The sequence below is a fragment of the Peromyscus maniculatus genome, chromosome X (assembly GCF_049852395.1).
Source record: "Peromyscus maniculatus bairdii isolate BWxNUB_F1_BW_parent chromosome X, HU_Pman_BW_mat_3.1, whole genome shotgun sequence".
NCBI lineage: Eukaryota > Metazoa > Chordata > Mammalia > Rodentia > Cricetidae > Peromyscus > Peromyscus maniculatus.
Window position 1 is genome coordinate 57,936,371 of NC_134875.1, and position 19,056 is coordinate 57,955,426.

Here is a 19,056-nt window from a genome sequence, read left to right on the forward strand (position 1 = left end):
TTCCATGTATTTTCTTGATTCTTCTGCCTGTATTTTAGTCCTAGAACTCATACTTGCTAATACAGCATGGGTTTATTTAGAAGGGCAATTTACTCAAGCTTCAGTGTTTATTACTCCTTTTTTTTCCTTCTTTTTTTTTTCCCGAGACAGGGTTTCTCTGTGTAGCTTTGGCACCTGTCCTGGAACTCACTTTTTAGACCAGGCTGGCCTCAAACTCCCAGAGATCCACCTGCCTCTGCCTCCCGAGTCCTGAGATTAAAGGCGTGCTCCACTACCGCCCCGCCTGTTTATTACTTTTTAGGGCTAGAGAGATAGCTGTTCAGATCACCAGATACTCTTGCAAAGGACCCAGGCTCCATTCTCAGCACCTACATGGCAGATCACAGTATTTATAACTCCACTTCCATGAGTTCTGACACCCTCTTCTGGACCATTCAGGCACTATACACATGTGATGCATACACATACATGCAGGCAAAATACCCATAAATATAAAACAAATCTTTAAAAAATAAAAATAGCAGCCGGGGTGTGGTGGCACATGACTTTAATCACAGCACTCGGGAAGGGGAAGCAGAGGAAGGCACATCTCTGTGAGCTGGAAGCCAGCATGGTCTACATAGCAAGTTCGAGGACAGCCAGGCCTACATAGTCTCAAAAAAAGTAAATGAATAAAGTATACTCATCTTGAATTAAATATCAAGGAGTTAAGACCAAGAATGGAGTCAAGAAAACAGAAAAGAGGAAATGTTAATTTAACAGGAACACTTAGTCATCCTAAATCCTGCAAAATTCATTAGGAAGGCCAATGAAGCTTGTGATATGCACTGTAAGCCATTTTTCATATACTTGCTGTCGCTGATTGTTCCATCTTCACAGCTGCCCTCTCTAGGGGTATACAACAGTCAAGCAGCTGGACACAACCAAAGTAAGTCTTCAAAATACCAACTTAGAACTGAGCAAACAGCTGTCAACAGAGTACATGCCTGGCCAGCATGGAGGCCTGAGTTCCATCCCCAGAACCCAAGTTTTTAAAAGTCATGTGTGGTGTTACATGTTTGCGGGTGTATTTGTTAGAGAGGCAGAGACAGCTGGATCCCGGGGTTCACTTGCCATTCACTTGCCTAGTGTACTTGGCAAGCTTCAGACTAGTGAGAGGCCCTGTCTCAAAACAAAAGGTGCATAGGGACTGATAAAATGGCTCAAGAGGTAAAGACAACTATAGCCAATCTTAATGACACGAGTTCACTCCTTTAGACCTGAATGGTGGAAAGAGAAAACCAACTTTGGCAAGTTGTCCTGATCCCCATAAGCACACCATGGCACATGCTCACCCATACATCTATAAAACACACACACACACAGAGAGAGAGAGAGAGAGAGAGAGAGAGAGAGAGAGAGAGAGAGAGAGAGAGAGAGAGAGAGAGAGAGAGAGAGAGATTGAGATTCATACACACACGGTAGATAGATAGACAGACAGACAGATAGATAGATAGACACAGACAGACAGACAGATACATAGATAATGCGGTGGATAGCTCCTGAGGAATGACATTCAAGACTGTTCTCTGGTCTCCCTGTATACTCATATACACATGTGCACCCTTGTAAACAAGTGCATACACATAAATCCTAACTTTGGAGTCTGGGGATTGTCTCAGTGGTAGAGTTCTTCCCTAGCATGTGTAAAGCATGGGTTCAGTTTGTAGCAACACACACACACACACACACACACACACACACAGTGACATGTACATAACGATTTTTTTTAAACAACACATATTATTGCAGACACCTTTAGGACTTATTGTATGGCTGACAACTTATCTTTTGGTTAAAAATGAATATATTGGGCCAGGCAGCAGTGGTGCATGCCTTTAAACCCAGTACTCAGCAGGCAGAGCCAGGTGGATCTCTGTGAGTTCGAGGCCAGCCTGGTCTACAGCACAAGAGTCAGGACAGGCACCAAAACTACACGGAGAAACCCTGTCTTGGAAAACTTAAAAAAAAAATGAACATCTTGTACTGGAGACTGAACCAAGGCCTCATGCATAATAGGCAAGTACTCAACCACTAATCTATACCTTCAGCAGCTTTGTTTTTCTGTTTTGTTGACTGAGTTCTCAGAAAGTACGTTCCTTTAAGCTAAGACTCACTTAGCTTTGTATCTCCAAAGCCTAGCTCAACACCTAGCTCAAAGTGCAACTGGATATGCTAAGGTATTTTCTACACTCACCATTTTGGCCTGAAGATCAAGCAATTTTCTCACGCGAAATGGTTTGACTAGAAAACAAAAAAGAGAGGTTCTAGGCATTTGCTTCCACAAAAGAAGTCAGTTATACTTAACGGCCATGTAATTCATATGATTTCTTCTCCCAACACATTAAAAATAGAAAGAGCTCCTTACTTAAGCCACTATGCAGATGCTCTTAGATAAAAGTACCAAAAAACAATTTTTAGAAAGCGAGAGTGGTCATATAAATAATGCTAACAGTTATTTAAGTTTATAAAGGACCAGAGGAGCGCTGATTCTACAGAGTATAAGTAACAGGACTGGAACGAAATACTTACCATTCTCTTTTTTAGTCAGTAAATATAACAAATGGCAAACATGGGGGCACTGTTCAAATATAAAAAAGAAGAAAAATGACAGTGTTATTTAACCAAAATATACTCAATGTTATCTGAACAAAATAACACCACACCTTCCTCAAACGGCAATCATATGCTACGTAAAACAACTTTAGGGCTTTACTGAACAACAGTTTTACAAAGCATTCTCTTATTACACGATAGGCTGAGTATTCCTTATCAAAAATCCTGGCCACCAGAAGTGACTATTCCACCTGAGCTATTTCCATGTGCTTAATGAAAAAGTTAAAGGATGATACCTGACATGAAATTCACTGGTGATTTACACACACCTGATACAGACAGTTTGGAGGTAAATTTACACAATGATTTTAATGTGTCTGTGTTTTGACTATGGCTTGTTTCATAAAGCAAGGAATTTTCCACTTTTTGTCTTTGTGAGGTCTATGCTCACATATGTGTACAAGTACCTGCATCCTTGCATGTGCACACTTGTGAGACCAGATTTTGAATTGTTGAATGCTTTCAATTTCAGATTTTCAGACTAGGCATGCTTAAACCTGTATGTGACAGTAATGTTTTAGAAAAGAGCTTCAATTGACAACAAGATGAGTAAAAATTTGTTTGCCCTTTATTTAATTTTTGAAGATCTATGTTTAATATATATGACTGCTTGCGTACATGTATGTATATACACCACATGCCCACCTGGTGCCCATGGAGGCCAGAAGAGGGCACTGGATCCTCTGGAACCGGAGTTATAGATAGCTGTGAGCCATCTTGAGAGTACTGGGAACTAAATCTAGGTCCTCCACAAGAGCAACAAATGCTCTTAACTGCTGAGTCATCCCTCCAGCCCAATAGTTTTGTTTTAAAATATAAAAACAACATGGACAATTTTGAACAAAATCTTGACAAAAATTTCCTTGGAAAAAGAAAATGTGGTATTTATACACAATGGAATTTTTCAGTCATAAAGGAAAATAGCATCATACTACTTGCAGGAAAATAGATGGAACAGGAAATATTTGAGAGAATTAAGCCAGTCTTGGAAAGATGAATATTATGTTTTCTCTCAAGTGTGGTTCATAGACTTTTACATAGATACATAAAATCATATATATATATGACTTAAAAGTAGAAGCAAAAATGTCTAGAGGAACCAAAGCAAATTGATTAATGAGAGGGAGGGTGAGTAAAAGGCAAGGTAGGAAAGTATGGGGAACATTTTCAATATGTAATATATATTTGTAATATTTATGTAATATCTATATGTAATTAATATATATTAATAAATATGCATGTGTAATAGATGTAAAATATATGTAATAAATATATATGTAATATATATTTATGTGACACAGCACCATGTACAATACACAGATACAATGAAAATTTTCAAAAAAACTTGTTTAATTATGTCCCTTTTAGTACTAGAGTTCATATTTACTAAGATACAAAATTAAAACTTTTATCCTCGGGGCTGGAGATATGGCTCAGAGGCTAAGAGCATCTGTTCTTCCAAAGGACAGCAGTTTTGATTCCAAGCACACAACAGAGTGGCTCCCAATCATCTGTCCCTTCAGTTCCAGGGCATCCAATGCCTACTCTGACTTCCTTGGGCTCCTGTATGCACACAGTGCACATATATACAACCAGGTGCACACAAATACACAGTTCCCCACTTTAAAGCATTTTATTCTACTGCTTATTATTCAAAATATCATTTTCAGTGATATCTCATTTTCCATTGCGTAGATATAATTTTTTATGCACAGGACTCTACACATGTTGAGTAAATGCTCTGTCTCTGAGTTCAAACTCCTGCCAAATATACCATAATTTAAGTAATGACTCAGTCTACAGTCTAGCAAATAGGACCCACTCAATAAATTTTTATTAAATTATTGAGACCAATCTTCTTCATTTTTAGTGTCCATCTGCTGAAGATGTAGTTCACTTGGTAAAGGGTTTGCCTAGCATGCACAAAGCCCTGGTTTTAAATACAGATTTGGTGGTCTAGATCTGTAATCCCAGCACTCTGGTGGTAGAAATAGGAGGATCAGAATTTTAAGTTCTTCTTCAGCTACAAGTAGGAGGCCAGCCTGAGATACATGAGACCTTGTCTCGGATGGATGGATGGATGGATGGATGGATGGATGGATGGATGGATGGATAGATGGTGTATGGATGCATGCAGGCCACTCCCATTCACTTATGTATTGTCTACAGCTACTTTGAAACTATACCAGCTGTGATTGAGATAGTATGGCCCTCATATGTAAAACAGTTACTTCTGGGCCTTTAAGGAAAGTTTTTCCACACTTGCTCTCAATGATCAAAAATGAAAAAGCCAATTATAGCCAAGCATGGTGGCTTACGACTTTAATTTCAGCACTTGGGAGGCAGAGGCAGGCAGATCTCTGTGAGTTCAAGGCCAGCCTGGTCTACAGAGTGAGATCCAGGACTGCCAGAGCTACATAATGAGATCCTGTCTCAAAAAAGAAAAAAGTCAACTATTTAATGGAAATAGAGAAGCAACAGAGCTGGCAAAAAGGCCTAGCAGATAAAAGCTCATGCTGTGCAAACCTGATGGCCTGAGTTTGATCCCTGGAAGTAGAAGGTAAGAACCAATTCCCAGTCCCCCAATCTTTATATGTTCGCTGTGGTAAGTGCACATCCACACTCACACACATAAATCATACTCACCCATATGCATGCACATACACACATATGCATACAAGTAATAAATACATGAATTTCTTTAAAAAGCAACACAATGATACTCTTTAAACAAATTGGCATATTAGTAGTCATTACTCTATAGTCTGAAGTATAGCAAATTCTATACTGCTTTTTCTGCACTTAGAAATGGATTCAGATAGACTCTAAGTATAATTTTAAGATGAAAGAATCTAGATTTCAGTACAAATTCATTACCTCACACCCCTAGGATATGAACCATTAGCAACACTATTCATCATGTTGAATACAAAATGTGCACCACACAATTGCTGGCCTGAGGCTCCAGCCAGTATTATGGGGAATCTGACATTCTCCTTTAATCACATCTAGAAAGGAAAACTCCATATGCAGCTCAAACATTAGAGCTGCACTGAAGGCAAATATTTAACTGTCACATCTGAGTCAGAATCCCATCAAATTCTATGAAAACGACTTTTTAAAAATATTACTTTTAAATGCTAAGTCCTGTTGCTAGCGATGGTGACTCACACCTATAAGTACTGAGAAGGCAGAAAGATAGCAAATTCAAGGTTATCCTGTACTATACAGGATACTCTGTCTCAAACAAACAAACAAAAAACAGAAAATGGGGCCAGTGAGAGGGTCAGCAGGTGAAAAAGCGTTTGTTGCTCAAGCCTGATGACCTGATTTTCATCTCTGGAACCACAGTGGAAGGAGAAAACCAAGTCCTGAAAGTTGTTCTCTGACATTCAGCGGCTCACCAGGTTAGGTACACACCCACACTCACACATATGCGTAATAAACCCAATATAATTTTCTAAACAAGAAAAAAACCTTAGCACCTTTCCCATTTGTTGAGCTGGGTGATATTTACACAAATGTAATTACTTGGGGAAAAAAAAAAACTTAGGGACTGGAGAGATGGCTCAGAGGTTAAGAGCAGTGGCTGTTCTTCCAGAGGTCCTGAGTTCAATTCCCAGCAACCACATGATGGCTCACAACCATCTATAATGAAATCTGGTGCCCTCTTCTGACCTGTAAGAATACATGCAGGCAGAACACTGTATACATAATAAATAAATAAATAAATAAATAAATAAATAAATAAATAAATAAATAAATAAATAAATAAATCTTTAAAAAAGGAGAAAAAAGGAAAAAACTTAAGCGGGGCTGGGGAGTTGCCTCAGTAGTTAAGACTGCTTGTTGCTCTTGCAGACGACCTGAGTTTGATTTCTACCACCCACATGGCAATTTACAACTGTTTATAACTCCAGGACCAGGAGACCTAAGGCCCTCTTCTGACCTCCAAGGGCACTAGGTACATGTATGATGCATATACATAAGTGCAGACAAAACACTCATACACATAAAATAATTAAATAAATCTTTAAAAAAAAAACATAGAAACATTGCACTCATTTTAAGAAGCCAGTCATGGTCAAGCAAAACAGCTCAGCAGGTGAAGGTAGCTGTTGCCAAGCCTGACAAGAAGAGTGCAGGCCCCAGGAGCCACACAAGAAGTAGTCAATCAACTCCCTCAAGTTGTCCTCTAATTTCCACATGTCTACACACACTAAACAAAACTGTAGCTTTTAAAATAATAAGATAAAACACTTCATTATAAAGGAGGCTGAAGAAGTTGGGCGGTGGTGGCACACGCCTTTAATCTTAGCACTCGGGAGGCAGAGGCAGGCGGATCTCTGTGAGTTCGAGGCCAGCCTGGGCTACAGAGTGAGTTCCAGGATACCCACGGTTGTTACACAAAGAAACCCTGTTTTTTTTTGGGGCGGTGGGGGGGAGGCTGGAAAAACGGCTCAGTGGTTCAAGGCACTCCTCGCTCTTCCAGAGGACCCAAGTTCAAGTCTCAGCATCCATACCAAGCCGCTCACACTTTCTATAACTGCACCCCAGGAGAGCCAACACCCTGTTCTGGCCTTTGAAGGCTTCCATACATACATTTTATTCATTCACACAGACACACACATAAATAAAAATGACAAAATAAATCTTTTTTTTTTTTTTTTGGTTTTTTTCGAGACAGGGTTTCTCTGTGTAGCTTTGCGCCTTTCCTGGAGCTCACTTGGTAGCCCAGGCTGGCCTCGAACTCACAGAGATCTGCCTGCCTCTGCCTCCCAAGTGCTGGGATTAAAGGCGTGCGCCACCACACCCGGCTCAGACAAAATAAATCTTAATAAAATAAAAACAAGCCAGTTACAAAGACCACATATTATATGGTTCCTTTAACTTTAACAGAAAATTAAGTAATGAACATGTTCTAAAATTGACTATGCTGATGAATGCATTTATCTACGACTACACAAAAAAACGAGTTATATGCATTATCTTGCATGTTCTGAGTATTTTTAAAACATGTTTTTGTTAGCTGTCTTAATTTCTTGTTGTTGTGATAAGACACCATGACCAAGGCAACTTATAGAAGGAAGTGTTTATTTAAGGCTCACGGTTCCAGAGGGTTAGCCATGACCATGATGGCAGGGAGCATGGCAAGAGGCATGGCACTGGAGCAGTTGAGACCTCAGATCTTGAGCCAGAACCATGAGGCAGAGAGAGCTAATTAGCAATGGCATGGGCCTTTGAAGTCTCAAAGCCCACCCCAGTGACAATCTCCTAATGCTTCCCAAACAATTCCACCAACTGGGAGCCAAGTATTTAAATATATGAGCCTATGAGGGCCATTCTCATGCAAACCACCACACTGGCCTCAAATTCACAACCCCCCTGTCTTAACCCTAAGGACAGAGAATACAGGCATATGCCATCATACCATGCTTGAATTGTATAAATAAGTGAACTGCATGGTATTATTTATCAATAAAACTGTGAATTTTTTAAAGCAGCCAGAAGAGGTAAGGTGTATGACTCAGTAGAGCACTTACCTAGCATGGAAGGGGTGTAAAGCTCTGAGTTTGACCCCAGCACTGAAAAAAAGGAACAAACTAACAAAGTTCAGGGTAAAACACCAGAAGAAAAAGAAAATAAATTACAATTGGACCAATTCAATAACACAAGCAATGAGCCAGAAGAATACTGTGGTATCATGAGATTTTAGCTTCATAATACATGTAGAAAAATCAATTTTCAAGAACCAGATCCAGAAAAAGACCTTTTCAAAGAGTTTCTCCCAAAAGATTTTAACCTCAAGAATGGTCTGAAGGTATATTTTTAGCAGAAGGAAAATGAATTGATATCAAAGGTGTAAGATGCAAAAACAAATATGAGCAAAAATACTAAGAATCATGTGGGCAAAGCTAAACACACATGAACTATAGAGACCGTAATAACTACATGCTAGAAATCCCAAAAACAGGATGCTAAGGCAGGAGGATCATGTGTCTGAAGCCAGTCTGGGCTAGCTATACAGAAAATCTTTATTTCAAAAAAAGCAAAAGCTAAAGCAAAACCAGAACAAGATATGCTAGATAGTTTTATGTTAAGTTGACACCAGCTAAAGTCATCTGAGAGGAGGGAACCTTAATTAAGAGATTGCTTCCATGAGATCAAGCTGTAGGCAAGCTCAATACTCTATGGGGCATTTTCTTAATTAGTGATTGATGGGGGAGGGCCCAGCCCATTGTGAGTGGTGCCATCCCTGGGTTGGTGGTCCTGGGTTCTAGAAGAAAGCAGACTGAGAAAGATTCCTCCATGGTCTCTTCATCAGTTCCTGCCTCCAGATTCTTGCCCTGTTTGAGTTCCTATCCTGACTTCCTCCAATAATGAGCAGTAATATGGAAGTGTAAGCCAAATAAACCTTTTACTCTACAAGTTGCTTTTTGGTCATGATATTTCGTTGCAGCAACAGAAACCCTAACTAAAACACAAGATAAGAATAATACCTGATTTCTGTGTATGTGAAAGCTAGAGAAGGAGCATGTGGCGGTATGAATGGGAATGACTCCCATAGGCTCATATATTTGAATGCTTGGTCCCAGTTGTTGGGACTGTTTAGGAAAGATTAGAAGGTATGATCTTGTTGGAAGAGGTGTGTCACTGGGTTTCATCCTGCCTCTAGTCTTTCTCCTAAATCATACTAGTTGGCACTACTAGATACAACCCCGATAGAGCTGCTTTCAACATATTGGGTTTAAAACGTTTCAGTGATATCTTACTGAATAAATAAAGTTCAGGCTGGGTGTAGTGGAGCACACCTTAATCCTACTGTTCCCAACACAGAAGCAGGTAAAAGTTCTAGGATAACCTGTTCCACATAGAGCTCCAGGCCTGCCAAAGCTACATAGTAAGACCCTGTCTCAAAATAAATAATTTCAACTTCTAATCAAATAAATAACCTCTACAATCTACCCTCAACCCATGTTTCTCAGTCTTACCAACTACTTTCACCTAATACCAACTTCAATTAAGTCAGGCTGGTCTGTATGTAACGTCTCCTAAAAAACAATTTATACATCTCAAACCTTCGCCTCATAACAAATATTATTTCCTCCTGTCAAATCCCTGAATCACAGAGCACGGTGGCACGCCAGTACTAGGCAGGTAGAAGCAGGCAGCTCTCTAAATTCAAAACCAGCCTGATCTACATAGCAAGTTCCAAGCCAGCCAGAGCTTCATAGTGAGACTGGCTCAAAGACAAAACCAAACCAAACAAAATCCCAAATCCAATTCCTCCTCCCAAGGCCCAGCTCAATGCTTACATCTTTTATAATGATTTTACTAATCACTCTGATTTGCAGGGTTTCAGTCTAAAATACAGCAGAGTAGTTACAATGTTTATGTTATTATTTTGCTGTCTTTAATAACTGAACTCATTTTTTTAAATGTGTAGGATGTTCTGTCTACATTGTATGTTTATGTAGCACATGTGTGCAGTGCCCTGCAGAGGCCAGAAGAGAGCATATGATCCCTTGAAACTGGTTACAGTGATCAAAACTGACAGTTTTGATCCACTGTCTAACTGAATCCACGCCCCCTGAAAGAGCAGCCACTGCTCTTAGCCACTGAGCCATCTCTCTATCCTCATAATTCAATTCTTGAGTTGTTACCTTCATGTGATTTCTTTAATTCCCTTGCTACATTTTTACATTACTGAACTACAGAAAGCTAAATTTTTAGCCTAGGGGTTGGAGAGATGGCTCTGTGGTTAAGACCACTTGTTGCTCTTGCAGAGGACACAGGTTCAATTCCCAGTACCCACATGGCAGCTCACAACTGTCTATTAACCCTAGTTCCAGGGGATCCAAAACACTCTTCTGAACACTATGGGCACCAAGCCTACAAGCAGAACACAGACATACATGTGAGCGAAACATTCATACATATTTAATAAAAATAAATTCATTCCTACCTAGTACAAGGCAAGAAAGAGGATGCAGCATGAACTTTAATAAGTAAAATCAATGCATGAATTCCATTCCCAAAGCCAAGAGGAATTCGGTTAGGTATGTGCCTTACATGGCCTATAAACTGTCCTTGAAAATCTTCTAGGTGGCTAGTAGATTGACTTCTTGGGATTACTGATGTTTTTAATAGGAATAATTATGCTATTTAATCAAAAATCAGTCCATTTGCAACTAGTGAAATGTTATGTTCTCCTTCTCGTGGGTTCTGATGTAGTTTTTGCAATGTCAAGAAAATTCAGAGTAAGTCACCCAAAGGCCTAAGCTGACATGGTTTAAAAGGGAAAATGGCAATCACTGAGCTCAATCAACAAAACTCTTTCTGTACCATTATTTCTTTAAAAGGAGATATAGAGCAAATACCACAGATTGGTTAATCTGTGAGACAGCACAGCAAAGATCTCTGCTGTGTAATTCTTTCTACTTTCTGTATTCTTGGTACATCTTAAAATAAGTATGGAACACACATTGGGGGCACAGCAATAAACAGAAAAATAGTATTTGACTGAAGCTCAATGCTGTTCAGGGTTTACTTACCAGAGCATCATCTTGCAACGAAGCAAAAAAGAAGCCATAGAGCAAATTAATTTGCTTCTTATGATCAATAAAGTCAAACATTGCAACCAACCATCGATAAAAAAGTACCTGTTGACAGAGAAAATACTGCCTTTAGAGAAGGTAACTAATTGTTGCAGAAGAGCTTTAATCTCTCCTCAGTGCTACTTTAAAAGCTTCTAGCACCAAGTAGGATAATAGATTTTTATTTCTTAGTAAAAGTTTCTGTTTGAACAGGGTCCTTTTATCAAGCTACATTGTTCTGAAACCACAGGTTATACACAAAAGGCCACTGCCATTACTCCAGAAGTGGCTCTCTGCTAGCCCTTAAGTGGGTTCTGAAGGACTTATCATCGAAGTATCTAAAAGAAGATTACCTTGATATTACTAGAACACTTGCCAACACAGAGCCAGGATACCGCCTTAACCACAGAATCTTCTGATATGAGAGTTTCTGGAATCATGCACTTTAATATCCGTGTGTTTATAGCATTCCCTGGAAAGCAGACCAACTCTAAATTAAACTGAACTTCAATGTCTCAATTGTTCCTTTACTATGGTCATAACTCTCTAAAACAAACTAAAAAGCAAATTACTTTGTGTGTGTACATGTCCATGTGATTGTAGATGTGTACATGAAATATGTATCTGTGTAGAGGCCATAGTTGGATGTTAAGTGTCTTCCTTAATTGTTCTCCACCTTACTTTTTAAAAATTATTTTTATGTTATTATTTTATATGTATGGGTATTTTGCCTGCATATATGTCTGTGTACCATATGCATGCAAGGTCCACTGAGGTTAGAATAGGGCACTGGATACCCTGGAACTGGAGTTAGAAACAGTTGTGAGCTGCCACTGAGTGCTAGGAATCAAACCTGGGTCCTCTGGAAGAGTAGCAAGTGGCCTTAACCACTGACCCATCTCTCTAGCCCCATCCACCTTAATTTTATTTATTTTATGTACATTGGTGTTTTGCCTGCATGTATGTCTGTGTGAGGACGCCAGATCCCCTAGAACTGGAGTTACAGACAGTTGCAAACTGCCATGTGGGTTCTGGGAATTAAACCCAGGTCCTTTGGAAAAGTGGCCAGGGGTCTTAACCACTGAGCCATCACTCCAGCACCACTTACTTTTTGAGACACAGTCTGTCAATGAAGCTGAAGCTCACAGATTCAGCTAGATTAATCCTATGGATCCTCTGGTCTCCATCTCCTCAATGCTAGGATTACAGGTACATGCCTCTGTCCCTGGCTTGCTGCTTTCTTTCTATCTATGCATGGGTATTTTGTTTGCATAAATGTGAATGCATCACATGTGTATCTGAGGCAGAAGAATGTGTTAGATCCCTAGGACTAGAGTTACAGAAGGCTGTGAGGTGCCATGCAGGTACTAGGAATTGAACCCAGGTCCTCTGGAATGCAGCTAGTGCTCTTAACCACTAAGTCATCTGTCTAGGCCCTTGCCCTTGGCTTTTAAGTGAGTAATGGAAATTCAAACTCAGGTTCTCATTCTTGCATGGCAAGTACTTTGCCAACTGAGCCATCTCCCCAGCTCCTAAATCAAATTATTTGACCCAAGTACATCTATTATAAAAAGGAGGTTAAGGGACTGGATCTGGTGGCACACGCCATTAATCCCAGCACTTAGAGGAGGCAGAGGCGGGTGATTTCTGTGAGTTCGAGGCCAGTCTGGTGTATAGAGCTGGTTCCCGGACAGCTGAAGATACACAGAGAAACTCTGCCTCAAATTTTTTTTTTTCAGGCTAGGGAGATGGCTCAGAGGGGTAAGAGCACTGGTTGCTCTTCCAGAGGACCCGGGTTCAATTCCCAGCACCCACATGGCAGCTCACAACTGTCTGTGGCTCCAGTTCCAGTGGGTCTGGCACCCTCACACAGACATACACCAATGCACATAAAATAAAAAAATATTTAAAATTTTTTTTTTCTTAAAGGGCTGGGCATGGTGACTCATGCCACTATTCCCAGAACTTGGGAGGCAGAGGCAGGTGGATCTCTAAGTGTGGAGGTCAGAGCACAACTAGTGGGAGAGTGGGAACTGGCTCTCTCCTTCCACTGTGTGGGATCCAGGGACTGAACTCAAGTCCTCAGGCTTGCAGGCAGGTCTGAGGAGTCAGCTTGCTAGCCCATACACATGAAAATGAAGATAAGCTATCCTGAATGTCTGGACACGGATGAGAAAAAGCTACAAGCAAAAAGAACACTGATCAGGTGGTATTTCTCAGCCTCTCTCCTACCTCTAACCCTAACCAATGAAGTTAGGACAGGAAACGCAAAAGAGAAAAGCTTCTTGACTGCCAGGATCAGAGATACTGGAATGAAGACAGTATAAATAGGAACTTGTCAGATACACACATGCAAGCAAAAACACTCCTACACATAAAGCTAAGTAAATAAATAAATCTTTTAAAAAAAAAAAAAGCCTGAGTGTGGTGGTCCACATCTGTATTCCCAGGAGGATCAAAGCCGATTCAAGACCAACCTACTCTACTTGGCAAATTCCAAGTCAACTTCAACTATCTTACTGTGTCTCTGCGTGTGTATGTGTTTCTTGTGTTTTTTCTTTGGGTTTCTCTCTTTGCCTGTATGTTTTGTTCTATTCTGGCTTGTTTATTTGTCTGTTTTCTAAAGAGAGAGAAAAAGGTGTGGAGTGGGATGGGTGGGGAGATGGGGATGAAAGATGAAGGAGGGGAAATCATGGTCAGAATATACTGTATAAAGATTATTTTCAGTAAAAAAAGACACAGTACATTTCCTTTGGAAAGAAAAAGACAAAACAAATAAAAACAAAAAACTGCCCCAAAGGCAAAACTACTAGGAAACTGATGACAAATGCATCAGCTCAACATACCAAACTTGCCACTGAGTGCCACATTTAATAAAATGTCAATTGCTTCTGGAGCTAAGCCATTTTTCCAAGCCACATTTTCCACAGTTTTCAAGTGTTTTTCCAAGACCTTATCTTTATTCAGTGAAGCTTTCTTGGGACCTAGAAAAAGAAACAATATTAAACAATGAGACTGTGGAAATTCTTTCAGTGTTCATCCTCAACAATTACAACCCAGGGACTTATGAAAGGAATGGATTTATGCAATAAATGTCTCCCTTTTATAAAACAAAAAATAAAACAAACAAAACACCTTCATAGCCTTTATTACTCAATACTTAGCAACAATAGAATCTTCAGTGAAGAAAACTTCCATCATGCCCTGACAAGTATATGTACACACACACACACATACACATATATAAAACATTGAACTTAAATTAAAACTTCTTTCAATATTAGGACAATTCCCAAACTCTAAAGTGCAATGAATTACCTAGAAACCTTTGTGTATATACATGAGTGTATGTGTGCACCTATTCCTGAGCCATGTATAAGTATGTGTTGGGGGACAGAGGTTTGGAAGACAGAGGTTGACGCTAGGGATATTCCTCTATCACTCACCACTTTATTTATTTATTTATTTTTAGACAAAGCTGCTCACTGAACTTGGAGCTCACCAATTTGGCTAGACTATCTGGCCAGTAAGCTACAAGGAGTCTCCTATCTCTGCCATCTGCATACTGGTAATTTGAACTCAGGACCTTATACTTGCAAAGGAAGTACTTCTTCAACTGGGCCATCTCCTCAGCCTACCTAGAAGCCATTAAAGTCACACTGCCGGTATGGAGCAATGGCTCAGAGGTTAAGAGCACTGACTGCTCTTCCAGAGGTCCTGAGTTCAATTCCCAGCAACCACATGGTGGCTCACAACCATCTGTAATGAGATCTGGTGCCCTCTTCTGGCCTGCAGTCATACATGCTGTATACATAATACATAAATAAACCTTAAAAAAAAGATATTTAAAAAAAAGTCACACTGCCACGTTACACCCCATACCAACAAAATTTGCTGTCTAAGATTAGATGAGAAGTATTAGTATGTTTTAAAAGATTCTGAGGCAATCAGAGTGTCTGCCAATCACCATGCTGGGAAGATGTTTTGTCTATAGTATATAATATATTGTCATATGGTAAATTCTCAATAAATGATAAATGACTATTAGATAAAAATTTGAATAAACCAAAACATCTTTCCTTTAAAAACATCTTAAGGCTGGACATGGTGTTGTACACCTTTAATCCCAGCACTTAGGAGGAAGAGGCCGGTGAATCTCTGCGAGTCTAAGGCCAACCTGGTCTACAAAGTGAGTTCCAGGACAGCCAGGGTAATACAGTGAGACCCTATCTCAAAAAAAGTCTTAAGAAAAAAGACAAGAATTATTTTTGGACAGGTTCCCACTATATAGCCCAATCTAGCCTTGAATTTAGGTTCATCTTACCTCAGCCTTGCCCCCAGTGTTGGGATTACAGGTGTGTCTGCCACTACATCCAGCAATTAAGACTAAAATATTTTTAGAGAGAAATAGGACTTTTGGGGCTGAAATTGTAGCTCAGATTTGAGAGTGCTGGGTTCTATCACCAGCTCCACATAAACCAGGCATAGTAATGCATAACTGTAACCTCAGCAATCAGGAGTTAGAGACAGCCGGGCGGTGATTGTGCATGCCTTTAATCCCGGCACTCGGGAGGCAGAGCCAGGCGGATCTCTGTGAGTTGGAAGCCAGCCTGGTCTACAGAGCGAGATCCAGGAAAGGCGCAAAGCTACACAGAGAAACCCTGTCTCGAAAAACCAGAGTTTGAGAGACAGTCAGACTGGGAGTTCAAGGTCACTCTCAACTACATAGTAAGTTCAAGGCCAGCCTGGCTGGGATACATAGAGTACCAGTCTCAATAAAAAAGTAAAAAAAAAAAAACAAAAGAACAAAAAACCCTACACTTTCATAAGGAAACCAAACTGCCTTTACCTTTCTGAAAGTATCCTACTGCAATTTGCAGATCATCTTCAGCTTGATCATCGGTGTGTTCAGACTCTTTCACGGAATTGCTTTCTTTCAAGACACTCTTCGAGTTGCCTGATTTCTCTTTTACCTTCCAGGCTAAGAGATTAGTCTGAAAACTATTACTACCTTGAGAAATTCTGTTTCGTAGCTGGGAGCTTCTAGTATTCCTTTGAGTTGCCATCACTGTATACATGTTCTAGACAGAAACAAGTACCAAGTTACTATTAATCAGCCAGAGACAATGACCATATTTGCCTAAATTCCCACATGCAACTAGTATTCAATGACAAAGAACCTAGGAGATATAGCCCATAGGCTTTTTTAGAAAGCCCTTGACCTGAACAGAAATAGATTAATAACTTGCCAATGTAATATATATCAGCTAAACTGGCCCTTTTAAAATGACTACATTTTGTAAGTACAAAACCATCCCATCTCATAATTGATATCTTTTTCTACTCCTATTTTATCTACCCCTCCTTGATTTTGCTTTCAATCTTTACACTCTTCTTTTTTGTTATGTTAAAACTGCACAGTTAAAAAAGCTAACTAGTGCCCAGGGTAGTTAACATTATCCATTTATTAAGTCACACATTCAATAAGTAATTACTGTGTATCACTTTATGCCAGACATAAGTCTAGTTACCAGGGCTGTAAAAATAAAACAGCATCATACCAGAATTCATGAACCCTACACTGGGGGACGAGGGTTATAAGCCAATGAATCAGTAAGTCACTAGTGCAGTGAAGTGACAGAAACAGGGTGGAGTAAGAATCTAATTTTGAGTAGGTATTCAGAGAAAGCCTCATGAATGAGAATGCCCCCCAGTAGGCCCATATATTTGAATACTTGATCCCCAGTAGATGGAACTGTTTGGGAAGGATTAGGAGGTGTGGCCTTGGAGGAAGATGTATCACTGGGGGTGGACTTTGGGGTTTCAAAACTCCACACCATTACCACGTAGCTGTCTGCCTTGTGCCTGTGGATAGGATATAAGCTCTCAGCTACTCAGCTACTGCTCCAGTGCCATGTCTGCCTGCCACAATGATGGTCGTGGACTCTACTACCCCCTGGAATAGTGAGTCTCAAATTACATGCTTTCTTTTATAAGTTGCCTTGGTCATGGTGTCTCTTCACCAAGAAAGAAAAGTAATTAAGACATCCCTCTAACGTGACCTTTAAGGTAAGATCTAAGTGCCAAGAAGGAATGTACCATTTGAAAGTGTGGTGGAAGAGTATTTTATGAGAAGAAAAAAGGAAAGCATCCAAGCAAGAAAGAACTTTGTGTATTAAAGAAAACACAACAACACCAGTGTGAACAGTGTGGAGAGAAAAAGGTAAAGTGAGAAAAGTCAGGATGGTAACAAAGGAGATCATACTGGGTCTTGTAGACAAAGAGTAAAGACTCTGACTTTTCAGTATCAAGGGAAACTACAGGAGAAGGAAAACATAAGACCATTTTTTTCTGTAGGTAGAAACTAGTTCATGAATGTTGAGAAAACACTTACCAGGCTTTGCCAAAGAAAGCAGATGACTGGCCTGCAGTCGGCCTAAGTTGTGTAAAAAAGACTCATGTGTCCTGAGATGCTCGATTCAGCAGCATATATACTTGGGTAGACTGTTAAAAAGAAAAAACAACAGCAACCAAGAATTAGACACAGGTATGAGGGAAACCAAGAATGACTAATAAGAAACCAAGACTGGCTTCTAAGTTTTTATCTTCAAGTGGGAAAATCTATGGGAACAGGTAGAATGACATTCAATCTCTTTCCCCTAGAAAAGATGAGACCAGAGCCAGAGAGCCTGTAAGTTCCAGTCTAAAGGAGGGGGAGGTCCAGTGACAAGAGCGTCCTACATAAGGGCCAGGGAGCAGATTATGACCCCATTGGGAAAACTGTTCCAGCGCCTCTTGTGGTTCAAGTCACAGCCCGCCCGCTCCTCCCACCCCCATCCCCACCCCCGCGCCGCACCTAACAGCGAAAATGGCAAACAACTCCCCTACTAGGCCGATTCCTGGGACCACAAAGGAAAATCTGATCCCAGCTACCCATTTCATGGTAAGTCTCACCCTCACGCGCTGCGGTATTCCCGAAGATCTCTGTGCCTCCACCCCAGTCCAGTCGCGCAACCCCTCACCTTGAGAACCTCGGTGACCACTCGGCCTCCAGAGCCCAAAAGCCGCCTCTGCGATTCAAAGGCGCCGGCCCCGCCCCGCGCATGCGCTTCGGAGGAGGCCGGGACTACGGAGGAGCGAAAACTAATTGGTTTGAGTGCAGCTCTAAGGCGGGAGGTGGCGCGCGCGCGAGCGGCAAATGACGCGGCTCGATGACGCAAGCGGCTGGCCCCGCCCACGGAGGCCTGGGGCGCGCCCCAGCCGGCAGTTGCTTTTGAAGTCAGTTGATTGATTGGCTGCTTTCTCCGTGTTCTGAGAAGGTTTGCATCAGTCATTCTGAGTGAAACAGTGCTAAGTGGCTGGGTGTTGAATTTAAAGTGGTTAAGTGTGGTATTCATTTTGCCCACATTGCTCCCAAATGCCAGGGCTTTGAATCTGCAGAAAAAAGTGAAACTGAAAACTTGACAATAAAGGCGGCTTTTCCCCCCATGCTGTGACTTAAAGGGTCTGTCGCTTTCCCGAGTTTGCGGGAGGGCGGGGGCTGGAGGGGAAGGAATGAACGGTAAGAGGAAACCAAGAGATCTGCCCCCTTTTGACAGACGATGGATACAAGTAACTTAAATTTACTAAGAACCGTCGGGTGGTGGTGGCAGCGGCCCACGCCTTTAATCCCAGCACTCAGGAGCCAGAGGCAGGTGGATGTCTGTGAGTTCGAGGCCAGCCTGGTCTACAGAGCGAGATCCAGGACAGGCATCAAAACTACACAGAGAAACCCTGTCTTGAAAAACCAAAAACAAATAAACAA

The 19,056-nt window shown here is 40.8% G+C and overlaps 1 protein-coding gene across 4 annotated transcripts in view; it reads right to left on the reverse strand.

The window, feature by feature from the left end:
- Positions 1-18,385, reverse strand: part of Cenpi (centromere protein I) — a 58,468-nt gene extending 40,083 nt beyond the window's left edge. For 2 of the 4 annotated variants that reach the window (XM_006986426.4, XM_042269053.2), the window contains exons 1-8: positions 18,275-18,385; positions 17,647-17,756; positions 16,102-16,333; positions 14,099-14,236; positions 11,606-11,724; positions 11,211-11,318; positions 2,572-2,620; positions 2,237-2,283 (exon numbers count right to left, since the gene is read on the reverse strand). In XM_006986426.4, the coding sequence (XP_006986488.1) occupies positions 2,237-2,283; positions 2,572-2,620; positions 11,211-11,318; positions 11,606-11,724; positions 14,099-14,236; positions 16,102-16,330 (690 nt within the window). In that variant the 5' untranslated portion in view covers positions 16,331-16,333; positions 17,647-17,756; positions 18,275-18,385. Of the gene's footprint in view, positions 1-2,236; positions 2,284-2,571; positions 2,621-11,210; positions 11,319-11,605; positions 11,725-14,098; positions 14,237-16,101; positions 16,334-17,646; positions 17,757-18,206 lie in introns of all 4 variants that reach the window. The other 2 variants (XM_016005002.3, XM_042269052.2) reach the window with 1 other exon arrangement.
- Positions 18,386-19,056: the final 671 nt, after the last annotated feature.